Source organism: Falco cherrug, chromosome 8 (assembly GCF_023634085.1).
Source record: "Falco cherrug isolate bFalChe1 chromosome 8, bFalChe1.pri, whole genome shotgun sequence".
Lineage (NCBI taxonomy): Eukaryota > Metazoa > Chordata > Aves > Falconiformes > Falconidae > Falco > Falco cherrug.
This window is the reverse complement of record NC_073704.1, coordinates 65377512-65392621: the sequence shown is the minus strand read 5'-3', so window position 1 is coordinate 65392621 and position 15110 is coordinate 65377512. Positions and strand designations below refer to the sequence as shown.

The following is a 15110-nucleotide window of genomic DNA, read 5'->3' as shown; positions in this document are numbered from 1 at the left end:
AGGATCTACTTAGGAGTGGTGGAGGTGATGTTGGGCCTGGGGCAAGGCTGGGCTGGTGACGTCCTCTGGTTCCCGTGCATTGTTTAGAGGCACTTGGGCCTGTTAATTCCCCTTCTCATTAAAATAAGTAAGCAAACACAAAGTTGGTTTTTGGAGGCTGGATTTACAGTGCAGCTCATGGGCTATTGTGTGTGCCATGGCTAGGGGTGGGAGGGCCAGGCAAGACCAGCCAGTGCAGGAGCAAGCACCCTGGGTCTCCTCATGGCACTCCCCCCATAAGGCTGCTGGCAGGGGTACACGGACCAGGATTGCATTGCTGCCCTTACCACATAGAACATCAGTATAAGAATGTGGTCAGAGAAGTAATGCAGCCATGCTGGCACTTATGTGTCAGGGATGAAATTCTTCACACAGCAGAAGGTCCCCCCTCACGAGCCAGTGCTTGGGGTGGTGGTGGGATGTGGGGGGCTGGCATGTGTGGGCCTTCTGCTTGCTTAGTTACTTTCCATGCCTTGTCCTGCCATTGCATGGACGTGCTTAGCCCAAGTGCAGGTGAACTGTCTGGCTGAAAGCTAGAGGAAGAATTTGGCATACAGCTCACTTAAACTAAAAGCACTGAAAATGCGTATTGGTTGTTGGTGTCCTCTGCTCATTTGCCGGTCGTGATTAGGACCTGCAGGGACATTCCTGGAGAGGTCAGGCTGGGCTCAGCCACAAGCTGCTGGGGCTTGGCTAGGAAGAAGGTTGTCCTCATTCTCTCTTGTGGGAAATTTGTCTTTGTCATCTCTGTTTTCCATCCTGCAGTTTATTTATGGCATTCCCTTTATCTCCACAGGCCTGGTGTGATCACCATGCAGGCACTTTCAGAAGAGGACCGAAGGCTGTGGATGGAGGCGATGGATGGCCGGGAACCGGTGAGCAGAAATATTAGCAAAAAAGCACTGGAAAAAAAAATTGTGGAGAGCTTTTTGTAACCTGGGGCAGATTGTTTGCTGCAAAGCAGGCTGTCATGCAGTGCCTGCCAGCCGGTGTGAGAGCTGTATCCGTGGGGCAGCTTGTGCTTTCTGCCAAGAGAATAGTTTAATCCCTTGGTTAAATATTTGAGGTAATACTGTATCTCCTGTGCTTGGATTGCTTGAAGGTGCGGTGGAGAGGAGGAGGGTAGGCTTGGCCAGCACAAACACGCTGCTGTGCTGTTCTGAAAAGAAAACATAGCAAGAAGACCAGTGGAAGAAAATACACTCTAGATTTCTAGGGCTCTTTGAGTCCTGCAACTCAGCTGGCAGCTGTTTCTAGGTCTTATAGAGAACTGCGGATTTTGTGTGAGCAGAGGAGTGTAGCCCCTCTTCTCCATACTCAGTGATAGCTTCTTCACCGCTGTCTTTTCTCCTACCATGCCAAAGCTGTACAGGCTTTCTCACCTCTGGAAGGGATTGTGGAGGTTTTCAGAAAACTCATGGTTACTGCTTTTTTTATTTTTTAATGCGTATGCAGACATTACTGCCAAGCTTAAAGAGCTTTGGGCTGGTTCTGACTGGGTTCTGTCAGAGAAACACCTGGTGTGGGCGCTGTGCGTTGCTGGTGTGGTGCTGCCTGGTTTCAGCATGGCGACTGTCCAGCAATGAACAGCAAACGCAGCATTGCCAAGCAGCCTTTGTATGCAGAGTGAGACGAGGCTGCAGGCCTCTGTGGCATGGCCAGAAGCGTAGCAGGGTACAAAAGAAACTTTGTGAATAGCTAGAGCAGCCAGGGCTGTTATGGGACAGCCTGTACATTTTTTGGAGTAGGTGTCTGTGCTTTTGGGCTTGAGTCAGGCTCTGGCAGTCGGAGGAGAGTCCATGCAGGGAGCAGGGTGTCCTCTCCCAGCACGGTCCCACTGCCACAGACTGGTACTGATTTGAACAGATGCCCCCTCTCCAAATCCATGAACAGGTCCTTGTTTGTCAGAAATAAGTGTTAAAGCCAGGTGAGTTGTGGATACATGTGGGCTGTTCAGGATATGCTGGAAAGCATATGCTGGGCTTAGTCAAGCAATTTGCTTTTGAAACTTGCAGTGGTTTGGAGGTCAGGAAGGCTCTGTGTGTGTGTGTGTGCTGCTGTGTAGTTCAGGTAAAGGATTTCATTGTAGATTACAGCCAGGTCTCAGCCTGGAATCGTAGATCTGTTGGGTAATTCAGGTAGGATGGGGCTGTGGGAGGTTTCTAGTCCAACCTCCTGTTCAGAGCGGATTGCTCAGGATCTTAATCTGGTTGGGTGCTGAAAGCATCCAAAGGAGGAGCATGTACAGCCTCCCTGGGCTCTAGCTCTGCTGGTTGATCATCCTCCTGCTAGCCTGGTCTGAACCTCCCCTGTTTGAATTTACACCTATTGTCTCTTGTCCTCCCACCATGCACTGTTGTGAGGAGCCTGTCTCTGGTTTTCTGATGCTTTCCCTGTAGGAGGGGTGCTGTCAGGTCTCCACAAAGCTTTTCCTTCTCCAAGCTGAATAAACCTCACTCCCTAATGGGGCGTGGGCTGTGTAGCTTGTACCTACCCCTGATGGTGATGACAGCTCTCTGCCATGTTCATTTCCTCCCTACAGCAAAATCGTACTTCTGGGACAAACATGCTCAGCTGCACCTGCAGACATACTATTTCCAAGTACAGGCATTGCGGAAGGTGCAGGCAGGCAGGCACAGAGGCAAAAAAGGGCTGAATATGTGCTGTGTGTGCAGGACAACCTCTGCTCCCTTTTTCTGTCATATGCTGAAAAAGAACTCTTGTTTAGGAGAACCAGCCTACTCTTCCACCTTGGCTCTTGACCTGTGTGGCCCTGCCCTGGGGCAGCTGTAGTGGAGACACTTGGGTGTAAGGCATACCAGCCTTTCCAGTGCCAACATGCAAGCTGTCTTGTTCCCTCCTAAATTAATCCCTGCCTTCATTCTGGTGGCACCTGGAGACAATATTTTCAATTTCTTCAGAAACAAAATGTGCATACTTGCTCCTAGTCCGAATCAAGTCTTCTACTCCATCAGCCTGCTCACCTACTTCCCACTGCCTCACCTTTTCTGGGAGCTGTTATTGCAAGGGTGCGAAACCCAGTCACCTGCAACGGGAGCTGTGTGAATATGGTTACCCAGTTGCATTGTGACCTGCTGGTGTTACTAGGATTTGGCACAACAGCAGAGCAGGTCTGTTCAGATTGTGTTGCAGAGCTGCAGCCAGAGATTTTGCGTGCTTGTAAAGCACTATGCATGTCAAAGGTGCTGTGAAGTAACTGATGCAGGACTGCCTGGATTATCCTGTTTCAGAATCTGGTTATATGAACTCCTTCAAAAACACACAGGTCTTCATGCTGCCGCCTGCATATTTTTATTCTTCCCTATCATGCCCATCAGCTTAGGGTAGCTTGCTCATCCAGCATGTCAAGGATTGTCACTGCACATTAATTAAATACCTCATGGCCCTTAAATGCTAATGGCATTTAAACCTGGCCTTCCAGGTGTGGCGCAGGAGCCATGGGAATGAAGCCTGTATGGAAATGGATCCAAGAGGCATTTTACTGATGAAGATGGTGCATGTTGACAGATGAGGTAGCTCCTTATCCTCAGTGATCCTCCTTGATTCATCAGAAGTGAAGCTGTTGGTCTGTTCTGTTTGGATCTTTATCTTGAAGAACCAGGGTGTGGGATGTTACCTACTCTGCAGACATTTCCTTGAGCAAGAGACGAGGATTTAACCTTTGGACTTCTAGGAATATCCAATCTCTGCTTTGACTGTATTTCTGTAACCAAAAAATCCCTACTGGAAAGAATGTCTGGTTTTCCTTTGATTTGAATATTGAGTGTAGGAAAGCTTGGCACAGTGGGGTCAGTAATTCCATGTGCAAATTCAGGCCGTGGAGAGATTGAAGCGGACTGGACTTTGTTTCTGAATTATAATTAAAAAAATAAAACCAATTGTTATATTACATTTTAGTAAGATCTGAACATAGAATGTAGGCTGTATTAGCAAAGACATTTGTCGCAACTTGAAAAGATTTATTATCTATCTTACAGTCAAAGCAGTCTCCAGATAGCTATCATCAGTGTTAACTCTTACCACTTGTTATTAATTTGGCTAAAAACTTTGTGTTGACTTTGGGTTTTCTTTTATGTTACAGAGGCTGGAAATAGAAGAAACTGCAAACTCTGTAGCAGAGCAGTTGTATTCATGTTAAGATACTCAGGTTAAGTTTCCTATGGTATTTCTCATCTGGTGATACAGTTTGGAAATGTATATGGTTGAGGCCAGAGTGATTCCGAAACTTTGTTGGAACCTAAGTCAAGAATAAAAGTTGTTTTGGCTTGTAGTGGCAGCTGTGGTAGGCTGCAGGATTAAGAGGCGCACAAATTAGGCTGTTTGCTTTGTGGCAAAGAACTGAAGGTAAGCATTTTAGTAAGGTTGTGGCTTTGCTTCCCAAATCTGCAGCAAGCTTGCCAGCCAAGAGAGATGCTGATGTCAGTGGTTCCTACTATTGCCTTCCGATCAGGTCGGTTATCTTAGAAATCATTCTCACATCGGTGAGGGCAGAAGTGAGATAGTGGGCCTTGAAGTATTTGGGACATGAAAACATTTCTCCATGAAGGTGAGCCTTGCAATATAAAGGTACATAGAGGGTTAAGGGTGTGAAAAATGTTAGATCGTATATCCCTGTTGAGCTGTATTAATCCATTGTTCATAACCTTTTGAGTGGTGATGGAGAAGTTAGTGTTAAATGGCAAATGCAACAGGCTGTGATCCAGTCAGAGGAAATAAAATATGGATGGGCTCTGAGCAGTGCTGTTCTGACATTCACATCATGCTGCTCTTTGCTCAATTTGTTTTTTCTTTTCTGTTCTTTAAAGCAATACAAGTCTATAAAAATACAGCCAGCATTTCATATTGGTTTTGTTAGCACTGTGCAGCTGAGCACACCACAGGCTGGGGATGAGCAGCTGGTCTTCTGCCCTTGCAGGGGAGGGAGGAAGGACTCTGAAATAGAGACGCATCAGCAGTGCTTTCTCCTGTCCTTCTGCTCCCCTGACTTGCTCTTCAGTTCTTTAACATAACCTGCAAGTTCACAAAGGCAAGAACAAAGTGCAAAGCCCCTCGTGTGCTTCAGGAAGCCTGTGGCTGGTCACTGAATGGAAAGGCAGCATGGCAGAAGTCGGTGGGTTTTGTCTTGGGAGCTCCCACGGGTCCGACCGGGCCCTTTCCTCTTGGCCCTCGCATGGCTTAGTTCTTGTGTGATGAAGTTCCATCCTCTGGATAGCAAATAAGGTTTCTGCTCCCATTCAGAAGTGGATTCAGGACCTCACCACTCTGATGTCTAGAAACCTTCCTAGGACTTCCCACCCACCCCGGTTTCCTCATGTCTGCTCCTCCATGTGAGGGCACTGGGCTGCGCAGCAGTTGTGCCACCTGAGGCTGAGGGCCATGGGGGACAGTCGAGTGGAAGCACATGTGAACCTGCACAAGAACTTGGAGCCTTTCCTCGGCGGTGGGGATCTGACCCTGCCCCATTTCAGGGTGCTGAGGGGTCTTGCTTGCAGCCAGCCAGAGCTCGGGGCGATCGGATATACTGCGGTGGGTGTGAAGGACCGTTTCCTTTTGCAGCTGCCTTGGGGCTCCCAGCAGTGCCCTGGCTCAACAGAGACCAGCTCCTCCGCAGCTCCACAGCTGCGAGGGCCACCCTGAGCCCCGTGGGGCTGTGGCAGCTGCCCTGGCACTGGGGGAGTGGGCGATGCTGCACTTCAGGTGCTCGGCATCACCCCTACGCCGCGCTGGGAACGGACTTTGGGCTGTTCTTGGTCGTCCCCCAGCGCCATGGGCCTGTGGGCAGCACCAAATGGAGCGGGGCGGTGCTGGGGGGGGCCGTGCGGCCACTTTCCACTAGGTGGCGAGCTGAGACCAGCCTGCCCCTCGGACCTGGGCCCCCGCGGGCCCGGCCACCCCTCTGTGCCCCCAGCCGGGGGCTCTGGGTGTGTCTGCGGCTGCCCTCGCCCACCTGCCCTGGGGGGCTGTGGGGTTGGGGGAGCGACGTGCCCCCCAGAGCCGGGCTGCCCGTGCTTGCCGCCCAGCTCCTGTGCTCCAGGGCCGGTTGTGCTGCCTGAGGTGGGGAAAGCGCTCATTTCCCAGTTTTGTCCCCAAAACCTGCCACAGCTCAAAATCAGAGCCGCTTCCCTCCTGTGTTCCTCTGTCTGCCTTCTCCTGCTGTCCGAAGACGAACAACTGATAATTTTAGGGGAAGGCAGTGTTTAATCGTGGTAAACTGGGGGAAGGTGAGTGCAGACCTTCAAAACTTACAAAGTCTGTCAGCTTGTCCCTCCCCAGCTGTAGGGATTCCCCATTCCTTGCCTCTCCCTGAGGCTGGGCGTTTCCATGGTGACCATGCCACCATCTCCTGCCGCTCCACTTTGGGTCTGGCATGTCCTTCCTGGGGTCCTTTCGTCAGATGCCTGGGTGCTTTGCTGTGGGGTCTACACCCTCCTCAGATCTGGCCCACGGTGGGTGTTGGTTTGGTTTGATAAAAGGAACAGAAGCAAGGCAGCAGGGGCTTGGTAGCATGGCTGCTGGTCAGCAGCTCCCCCACCTCACCACCGGCCTGGTGGCTGCAGGGCAGGAGCCTCCCTGCGGCATTCTCCTTCAGGGTCTCCAGCTGTTCCTCCACATGGACCATGCAGCGCTGAGGCCAACGGTGGTGGGATGACAGCCACCAGTGCAGCATGCCAGAAACACCTCTGAGGCTCCTGCTGCCGTGGTCCTGGTCCCAGCCCTGCAGTCATGGTCCAGCTGTTCGGTGGTGCTGGGGCCTGTTCGACATTGCTGCTCTGGAAATGTGGTGGTGTGATTTTGTAGCAAAGCTCAGCCTTGCATTCCTGTCCAACACGCAGCACCCTCGCCTCCCGCCTCCTCCTCAGATATTGCTTCTGGGAATTCTTTCTGAAATTGTTTTTCATTTTACTTGTCTAATTATACAAAATGGTGAGAGATTAATTTCCCAGTGGAAATGATGTCTTTTGAACTCAATCCAGTGCTTTCAACCTCAGCATTCCTGTCATTTTGGCTCATTCAGAAAACAAATTAACTTGAAGGACTTCAGTCCCAGCACCTGTGCCACTACAGGGGGACAGCTGAGCACCAACTACACGCCTTCCCAACCTCCCCACATTGTGCTGGAACGTGCTGGAAGCTGCAGATGTGCTTTATCGCTTTAATTCCTTTCGTTTCCGACCGACTCCTCAGAGGTCATTTTCTTCTATATTCGTTTTGGTACTGCACCCATTACCTCTGTAGCTAAGTGTTCCCAGCAGAGCTTGAAAAACCCTCTTTGATGGAGATGGGGACCAGTGATTTGTGCTTAGGATGTGGTGTTTACGACTGCTGCTGCACCAGCATTGGGCAGGGCTTGAGGACCAGCCACTTTGGTTACTGACAGTGTCAGCAGCACTCTGTTCTGTGGGTACTGGCTGTAAGGTGGTAGTCACAGAGAAAAGTGCATTATTAGAGATAGCAGAAAAACTTTCACCCATAATATCTTTGACTACAGATGGTGGTCTTTGGCTGTTTTCTCTTTGCAAGGGAGAATCTGTGGGTGAGATGGCAGAGTAGTCATCACGTTTGCTCTTCTGGTGCTCTCCAGGGTTTTGTCCATGCCTGTCTCTTCAGCTTGTTTCCTTCACAGCCTTTTCCACACTGATCTTTTTACCCGCTTGATCCCACAGATGTGTGTTTCTATGGGCTTTCCAGAGAAAGATGGTTATTTGTGTATGCTTTGTCGTGCAGTTTTTTCATGGGCTTCGTCCTGTCTGGGTTTGTTTGCTTACGGCAAATTCTTTCTTTCAGTTCTGTTTTCCATGACATGACTCATTCCAGTTGCTGCTTCTCCATCTCCCTGTCTCTCTCTGCTGAACAAAATGGATTTTTCCCTGCTCTGCCCCCTCTCAGTGTCTAAGTTTCTACTGTTTGCTTTTTCTCTTTGCCTCTAATCTTCTCCCCAACCCAGATGACCTAGTGAACTCTCCCTGAACTGAAGCTGCAGGCTTGCCTGTGCTCTCACTGCCTGCGAGCATCTGACCTACCTCTGAGAGCAGCACCTCTGCCTCAGTGGAGGCACATCACATGTGCTGCAGTGATGGTGAGTCCCACTGCCGGCTTGGTGGCAAAACCTGACCCAGTGGAACCCCTGCTTGGCTTTTTTGCTTCCCACAGTTCAAGAGTTTTGCCCAGAAAAGTTCTGTGTCCTTTTTGGGGACAAGGTTGCAGAAGAGGATCCTCAGAGAATCAGCCTGAGCTTTTCAGATCAAATGATAATTTGTCATGTTCAGTGTTAGTTTTTGTATTGCATGCTCTTACCACTGTTCCCTTCTTCTCCCTCCCCTGTTGCATAACCTATTTTAAGCCTAAAATAATAGTAACTTTACATTGAGTTTAGAAGCTTTTGTTTTGTTTCCAAAGCATTTAAGCCAGTGAGGTCCTAAGCCTTGACTTCAGGCTTTTATTCATGGTTCCAGCAAATGCTGCTTCAGTGGCTGATAACTTACCCAGCCAGAATCACTGCTGCTTCAGGCTGACAGTTTTCTGTCCTTTGCTTAAGAAGCTATTTGGGTCATAATGAGGAAAAGACTGAGAAAAGCATTCTAGATCATCCTAAAATGGGAAAAGAGCCCTCTGGACTGCTTCTACACAGCTAAAAGTGCTATCCTCCCCACTTTTGGAAAGTTTGCAACCTCTTTCTTCTAGCTCTCTTGTTGAGGACTTCCAGGAGCAGAGCAGTGGCTCCTGTCTCTGGTTTTCATCTCTTGTGCATGAATGCCTCACAATTTCTTTAATACATTCTTTGCTGTAGCCAGCTTTGCCATAGCACTCTTTGCTGAGGTCTGTGCTGCACAAATTTGCTACGAAAGTTGGGCTTTAGTTGGAGGCTAGGATGGTTGGTCCCAAGAGGTGAGTTGGGTTTCGCTGTCCCTTTGGGGGAAGATCTTGGTTCTGTGGGGGAAGCACTGGCAGCTGCCTGTCTCCTCTGGTATTGTCTTGCTGCTGATATCCACTGAAGCAAACTTGCAGAGGAGTACAGGCTTGGGGCTGGAGTGCAGGTCTGGTCACTGATCCATGGGACGTCATACAACGCACGTCTTCTGCATGGGACACCCACTGACTCTGCTGCAGCATGTGCTTTTCTTTCACTTTAGTTCAGGCCAGGAGGTAAGCATGGTGGTGAGAGGTGATTTGAGTTTGCAGAGTCCCTGGGGAAAGATGGCTAATCGAACTTGAATTGCAGTTTGCTGGCAACGAGTGCAGTGTGTGTGGGAACAGGATAGATCAGCTGACATGCGGCAACTTGATTATAAGTCTGGACAGGTGAACTAGTTTAAGAAAAGGTTGCAGAGTGGTTGCATCAAGAAATTCCTTGAGAGTGCTTTACTGTGAACCTAGCTGTCCACCCTTTGGCTGCATGTGTCCAGCTGTGCTGGCAGCCTCTACAGGGAAGCACAAAGCACTCGATTGAAACGAAGGACCAAAGACAGTGTGTTTGCTTTCCTTTTCTCTCTGCTCTTCTATCACCTCTGTTTAGAATTATTTCAGCAGGCAATTCAAGAAACATGTAGAAGTTTGGAGAATAGCTCCATGTTAGTAGAACAAACTTCTCTGCGAATTTGAATAGACTATTAGAGTATTGTGTTCTACTTTAAAAATTAAATTGTTCATTGTACAATCAGTTGCAAAACTAGCTTTTCCTCTTTATTTCTTCCTTTACTGGTCCTTGCATTTCATTTTAAGTAGTGATTTACTGTCCTGCTACAGACCCATCGCAGTTCTTGACCCAGGCTTTTTCCTTGTCCTAGCTGCAGCCTCAGAAGAAAGTCTGACCTTTGAAACTCCATTTTAATAATCTTATTTCTGTACTTCTGGTATCTGTCCTGTGCCACTCTCGGTTTGCTGTTCTTGGCAGACCCTCTGCAGCGCTGTGCCCTTGTGGAGCTGGGGAGCTGGGCTGGGCTCTGGCTGGAGCAGGCAGGCTGTGGGCATGGCACTGTCAGGAAAGGCAGCTTCTGCGCTGGGCTCAGGCTGCAGCAGTGTGCCTGGTGGCCATGCCCCGTGCTGCCTCTCAGCCAGCATTTGTTGGATGCCATGTGGTAGAAATGCTACTCATGAGTGCTGAGCGTGCTCATGGTGCTGTGTACATGCTGGGGGTGCATAGTTTCCCAGGGAGGTTATTAGCATTGTGGAATTTCAGGTCATGTCTGGGAAGCGGTAAATGTCCTGCTGCAGTTTTGAAGAGGGCACTGAGAACATTTAAATCTCTGTCAGGCTGGCTCCCAGCACCAGGGAGGCAAAGGGGCACTAATGAGCCCTGTGCTACATCCCAGGACTGCTCCAAGGAACCCCCTCTGCAGCTGCCCTGGGCTTGCACAGGTCTCTGGGGGTGAAGGGCAGGATTGGTGCCAGTGGGATTGTGGTCCCCTTTCTGCTGACTTTCCCAGAGCTTTGAGGTCCTTGCAATGGTCTGCGCTGCTCGTCCCTCACGAGCGGCTGTGCAAACTGAGGATTAAAACTGGTCTTGCCTCGAAGATGTCACAGTCTTGGCATTAAACCACCAGCCATTGTTCAGAACAACTAGGCAGTGCAAAACTTCTTTTCACAGACGAGGAATGCAAGGCATGTCTGTGTTACAGTTATTTTAAAAATAAAGATGACACTGTCATTTAAAATTAGGTTGGTTTTGATGTGTTCAGACTCCTTGTTCGTCAGTAAATGTTGAAAGGAGGAAGGGCGTGTGTGCTTGCAGGAGAGAGGGAGAGTGAGAAGCTGGCTGGACTCCAGTGCAGATAGTTGGCAGAGCAGGATGTGCAAGTTGTTGCTCAAGCACCCTAGGAAACTTAGGGAAAGCTGTTAAACTAGTAGAAGTTTCACTTTTCATCAGTCACTTGATCTGGCCGTATCTGCTCTGCAGGACTTGCTCAAAAATGCTGCTCTGTGAAACTTTAAGTGCTTTAGTTATTCCAGAAATGTATTTTTCTAAAGCAGTTGACCTTTAGTTACATTATTCTAGAGACTTCTGTATATCTGACATGCTTGGTTCCCTGTCGCTTCTGCCTACCCCGCAAAGTGTCTGCTGCTTGATTTCCTTTTAACATTTAGACATGGTAGGTGGATAGTTTGACCAAGGTAATTTTTTCCTTGGGTGACAAACACAGCAGGTTATATAACTGCGCTGAGCTAAGCAGTCCAGATGGTTGGCAGGTATCCCAGTTGGCTTCGGCTTTGGAGGCTCTTGGGAATGCCTGCACTTGTAATAAAACATGGGCTTGTTTTTAATTAGAACCATCATTTAGTTCAGCTTGGAGAGACAGAAGGGCAAGACCTGTGTAGAGGATTCAAGCCCCCAGATGCTTCATTTTTGGTATTTTCTTTTCTTTTAATCAGGCTCAGGCATTGTTGCAAGTTCTGAGCTGAAATTTATGCTGGAGGGAAGGAGAGGGAGAGAGAAAGAGGGAAGCGAGGTAGGGGGCGTGGCTCAGACTGCGATGCATTAGTTCAGCACTGAACAGTAGGTTGGGAAGGAAGGAAGGAAGGAGCTTGCTGCCAGGGACCCTGGGCCACCCTCTTCCAAATGAACAGCCCTTGTTTGAATGACATAAACCAGCATTTCACAGTGGGTTTCTGCTGCCCTGCCAAGTCTTTCACTGGGGAAGCACGGCCTATTTTTAATTCCCCGCCCCCCACAGGGAGGTTTGCAGGGATGTGGGCTGGGAACAGTCTTACTTGTATCTGTATCGTTTTGGCTCAGAGAGCAAGGAAGGTTATTTCTGGCCACAACACAGTGTAGTCTAGCTCCGAAAATCCTGCTTGTAGTATGAAAACCTGGCTCTCGGACAAAAATAGAACAGCTTTGATAAGGCAGAGCCAGAAACAAGGGCTGATTTCATCAAGTTTGCCAGGTGTCCTGCTTTTAACAAGGAAGTACGCTCTTTTCTACATGAGCTTTCTTGCTCTGTGCTTTGCTGGGATCCCAACATAGCAGCTCTGTAATGGTGTGCCAAGCTTGCTTGGGTGTCAGGTGTAGAGGATCCTGCCTGGTGTGGTATGGACCTGTGCCGATCTTGCTCTTTCCTTTTTCTTCCTTTGCTCCTTCCCTCCTCTTTCCCCCTTCCCTGTTGCTGCAGGGTGCAGGTATGTGGTGCTCTCCCCTCCCCAGGCGTGTCTACACCATGTTGTGAAAGGAGCACCAGGTCGCCAGAGGCTCTGGCCATTCCTGTGCATGCCACGGGGTATGGCTCTCTGCAGAGATGGGGCTGAGCAGCCTGCTGGGAGCCTGCACCCAAGCAAATAGTCCCTGCCTTTTAGGGCTGTCGTGGTGTTGCATCTAATCATGTAAGCTCTGGGCATCAGTAGGCAGGTTTTGGGTACAACAGCAGTGCTGGAGAGGTACTCTCAATGTCCAGGGGTCAGGGCTGGCTCAGTGTGTGCTTCCATACACAGTTCAATCCATGTCTGGGCAGCTGTGGGAAGTGGGGAGCCTACCCACCTCTCTGTCCTTGGCTGTTCATTCTCTCTTTCTCTGGTGCTGGACCAAGTCTTTGCATGCCCACACTATGAACCTGATCTGGCTGCACACTGTCAAGTAATAATAATATTAATAACTGGCTTGCTGGGTTAATTTTCAGCTGGATTGGACTCCCTGTGCAGCTCTGCCAGTGCTGCCTCTGTCTTTGCTAGCAGTGGTGGGAGAGCATGGCTGTGAGTGTGTGGAGGGTGAGATGGTTCCCTTCAGCTGCAGGATGGTGTTAGATAAACTGAGGACAGCTGTGAAACCACCACATCATGCTGCTGCTCATGGCACTGAGCAAGGGCACCACAACCTCCCATGGACAGGCAGGCACAAGGGCGTGGGACATTTGGAGTGCTTTGTGGTGCTGATACCTGCCGGTGGCCCTGCCTGCCTGTACAGGGGCAAGTGAAATGGCAGAGCAGAAGCATCACTGGGACAGCAAGAGCAGCAAAATGATGTACAAAGTGTTCCTGGCAATGGAAACACTCGCCTGGGGAGTGTCAGGTTTTCAGAGCAACTTCTGGGGCTCCCCAGGGCGAGCTGCCATCCATCTGCAGGGCATCACCTTCTCTCTGTCCTCCCACGGCATGGGAAAGCAAAGCCAAGGAGCCAACTTCTCTGATGTCACTCCCCAGGGAAAGGTGCTCATGGTCTGTGTGACTGAACAAGGGGGAGGTAGGAGGACTGTAGGCTGCCTGTCTTCATGAAGGCCAGTTTTGGCAGTAACATGGAAAAGACAGAAATGCAGCCATAGCCATGTGAAAAGGAAAGTGAGCACTAATGTGCCTGGCCAGAAGACACGGGTAATTCACAGACTGGCCTTTCTCAGAAGTCCCTGAAAGTGCTTGCATCTGACAGCAGTCTGAGGAAGTGAAGAGGTAACTCAGTCTTCACAGTCAGAGAAAACGTGCCACCCGTATTTGCTAAAATTAAGCTTGAAAATGCTATTCTTTCACTTCCTTTTTCTCTTAAATTGCTGTGGAAATAATGGAGTATTTGGTGGTAAAAACAGTAGAAACAAAATAATGCCTTATTATCATTTAAACTGACTGTGCTCAGTAATTCATTGAAGTTTTGCTCTCTTGAAACCACTTTGAGTTACCCAAGATCTCCACGCAAAATCTGTTTGTTGCCACTTGCAGCACCTTTGCTGCAGTTCATCAGAGGGGATTTTTGTGTGCTGCCAAAGCTTTAAATGAACGCAAGAGTTAGTCTTCTCTGGCATTCTCCTAAGAGCATCTGAGCACTCCACAATATCATCCTGAAGGGATTTTGTACAGGCATTGCAGAATAGTTTTCATAAACCTTTTCTTTAATGGTTGCTGCTTCTTAGGCTTCCAGCTCCTTGTGTAAGACTGGAAACAAATTGTCCAGGACTGATCTTCATGTGTTTCAGTTTCTGTTGTGCTCTGAAGGGGATGAGGTCTTTAGGATCTGGGCTGCAGGAAAGACATCAGGTGCATCATTGGTGTCCAAGTGAAAAAGACATTAAGAGAAAAGACTTGTTCCAAGTGGATCTTCTGTTCTTCCTCTCATGTAGGGCAACTGAACGGGTAGGAAAGGGATGTGTAAGAGCCCCAGCATCCGGTTTCCACTGCTGGGCTGAACAAGCCCTTGTGTAGCAGCTGCTTTGCAGCTTCAGGGTGTTCAGGGTGCTGGAGACACCACCCAGCCTACCACCATCTGAGTCAATCTCAGTGACTGGACTCCAGTCCGTGTGCTGGTTTTTGCCCGTTTTCCCTTTTTGTTTATAAAAAGGTTGCAAAACACCCATGTAAAATGTCTGTGCTCCTCCTGCCTGTGTCTTCACAACCTGTCCTTGGGTGACTGGCAAGCCATTTGGACTACCAGTTCTGAAGGAATATAATGATTTCTATTTATACTCTTTTGGCTTGTGCATCTTCTGAGCTGAAGGTTGAAAAACTCGTTCATGGTCGTTTTGAGGATTTCTGGATATGAATCACACGGAAATTGCATAACACTGCAGCATTTCCTCCTATTGCTCAGGGCTTTAAAAACATTGCTCTCCTCCAGGGAGACCAAGGAAATCTGGCAGGACTGGCCCATTTTGACAGTAGTTTTAGTCTAAATGGAAAGCTCTGGGTTGAAGGGTAGGTCCTAGCACTAGTAAAAAGAGTGGAAGGTGTAATCTTCCATGCCGAGGCATGGACTAGGTGAAATGGTGTGTTCCTTGTCAGAGATCCCTCTGTCTGTGGCTGCAAACAGGACTGCTGGCCCTGTTGTTGCTTAGGGCTTTCTATAAATCACCACCACCTCCCACCTCTGAGAAGCCAGACAATTCTTTCCTCTAGATTTTAGCCATTTGGGCAGAATTTCATGCCAATGTTGGAACCTGAAAGATTTTGGGAGCTGTGCTGAACACTGTGCAACCTCCAAAGGATACAGCTTAGGTTGGGCCATTTTGAATTTTAAATAAAAAACTGCTTTGTGTGTGAAATGTAGTGTATTCATATAAAGGATGTGTGCGTGCATACAATTGCCATATAAAAGCACAGTTAATTTATTGTGGAGGTTAGTAGACATCATGGGCAGCCCG

General features: G+C 48.9%; 1 protein-coding gene across 9 annotated transcripts in view; it reads left to right on the top strand.

Annotated features, from left to right (window-relative positions):
* ARHGAP26 (Rho GTPase activating protein 26) overlaps positions 1 to 15110 on the top strand; it is a 202996-nt gene that overhangs the window by 92370 nt on the left and 95516 nt on the right. For all 9 annotated transcript variants that reach the window (XR_008733423.1, XM_055717605.1, XM_055717604.1 and 6 more), the window contains one exon: positions 836 to 914. Coding sequence is in view for 8 of the 9 variants with exons in the window: in XM_055717605.1 (XP_055573580.1) it covers positions 836 to 914 (79 nt within the window). In the remaining variant the exon portion in view is untranslated. The remainder of the gene's footprint in view (positions 1 to 835; positions 915 to 15110) is intronic.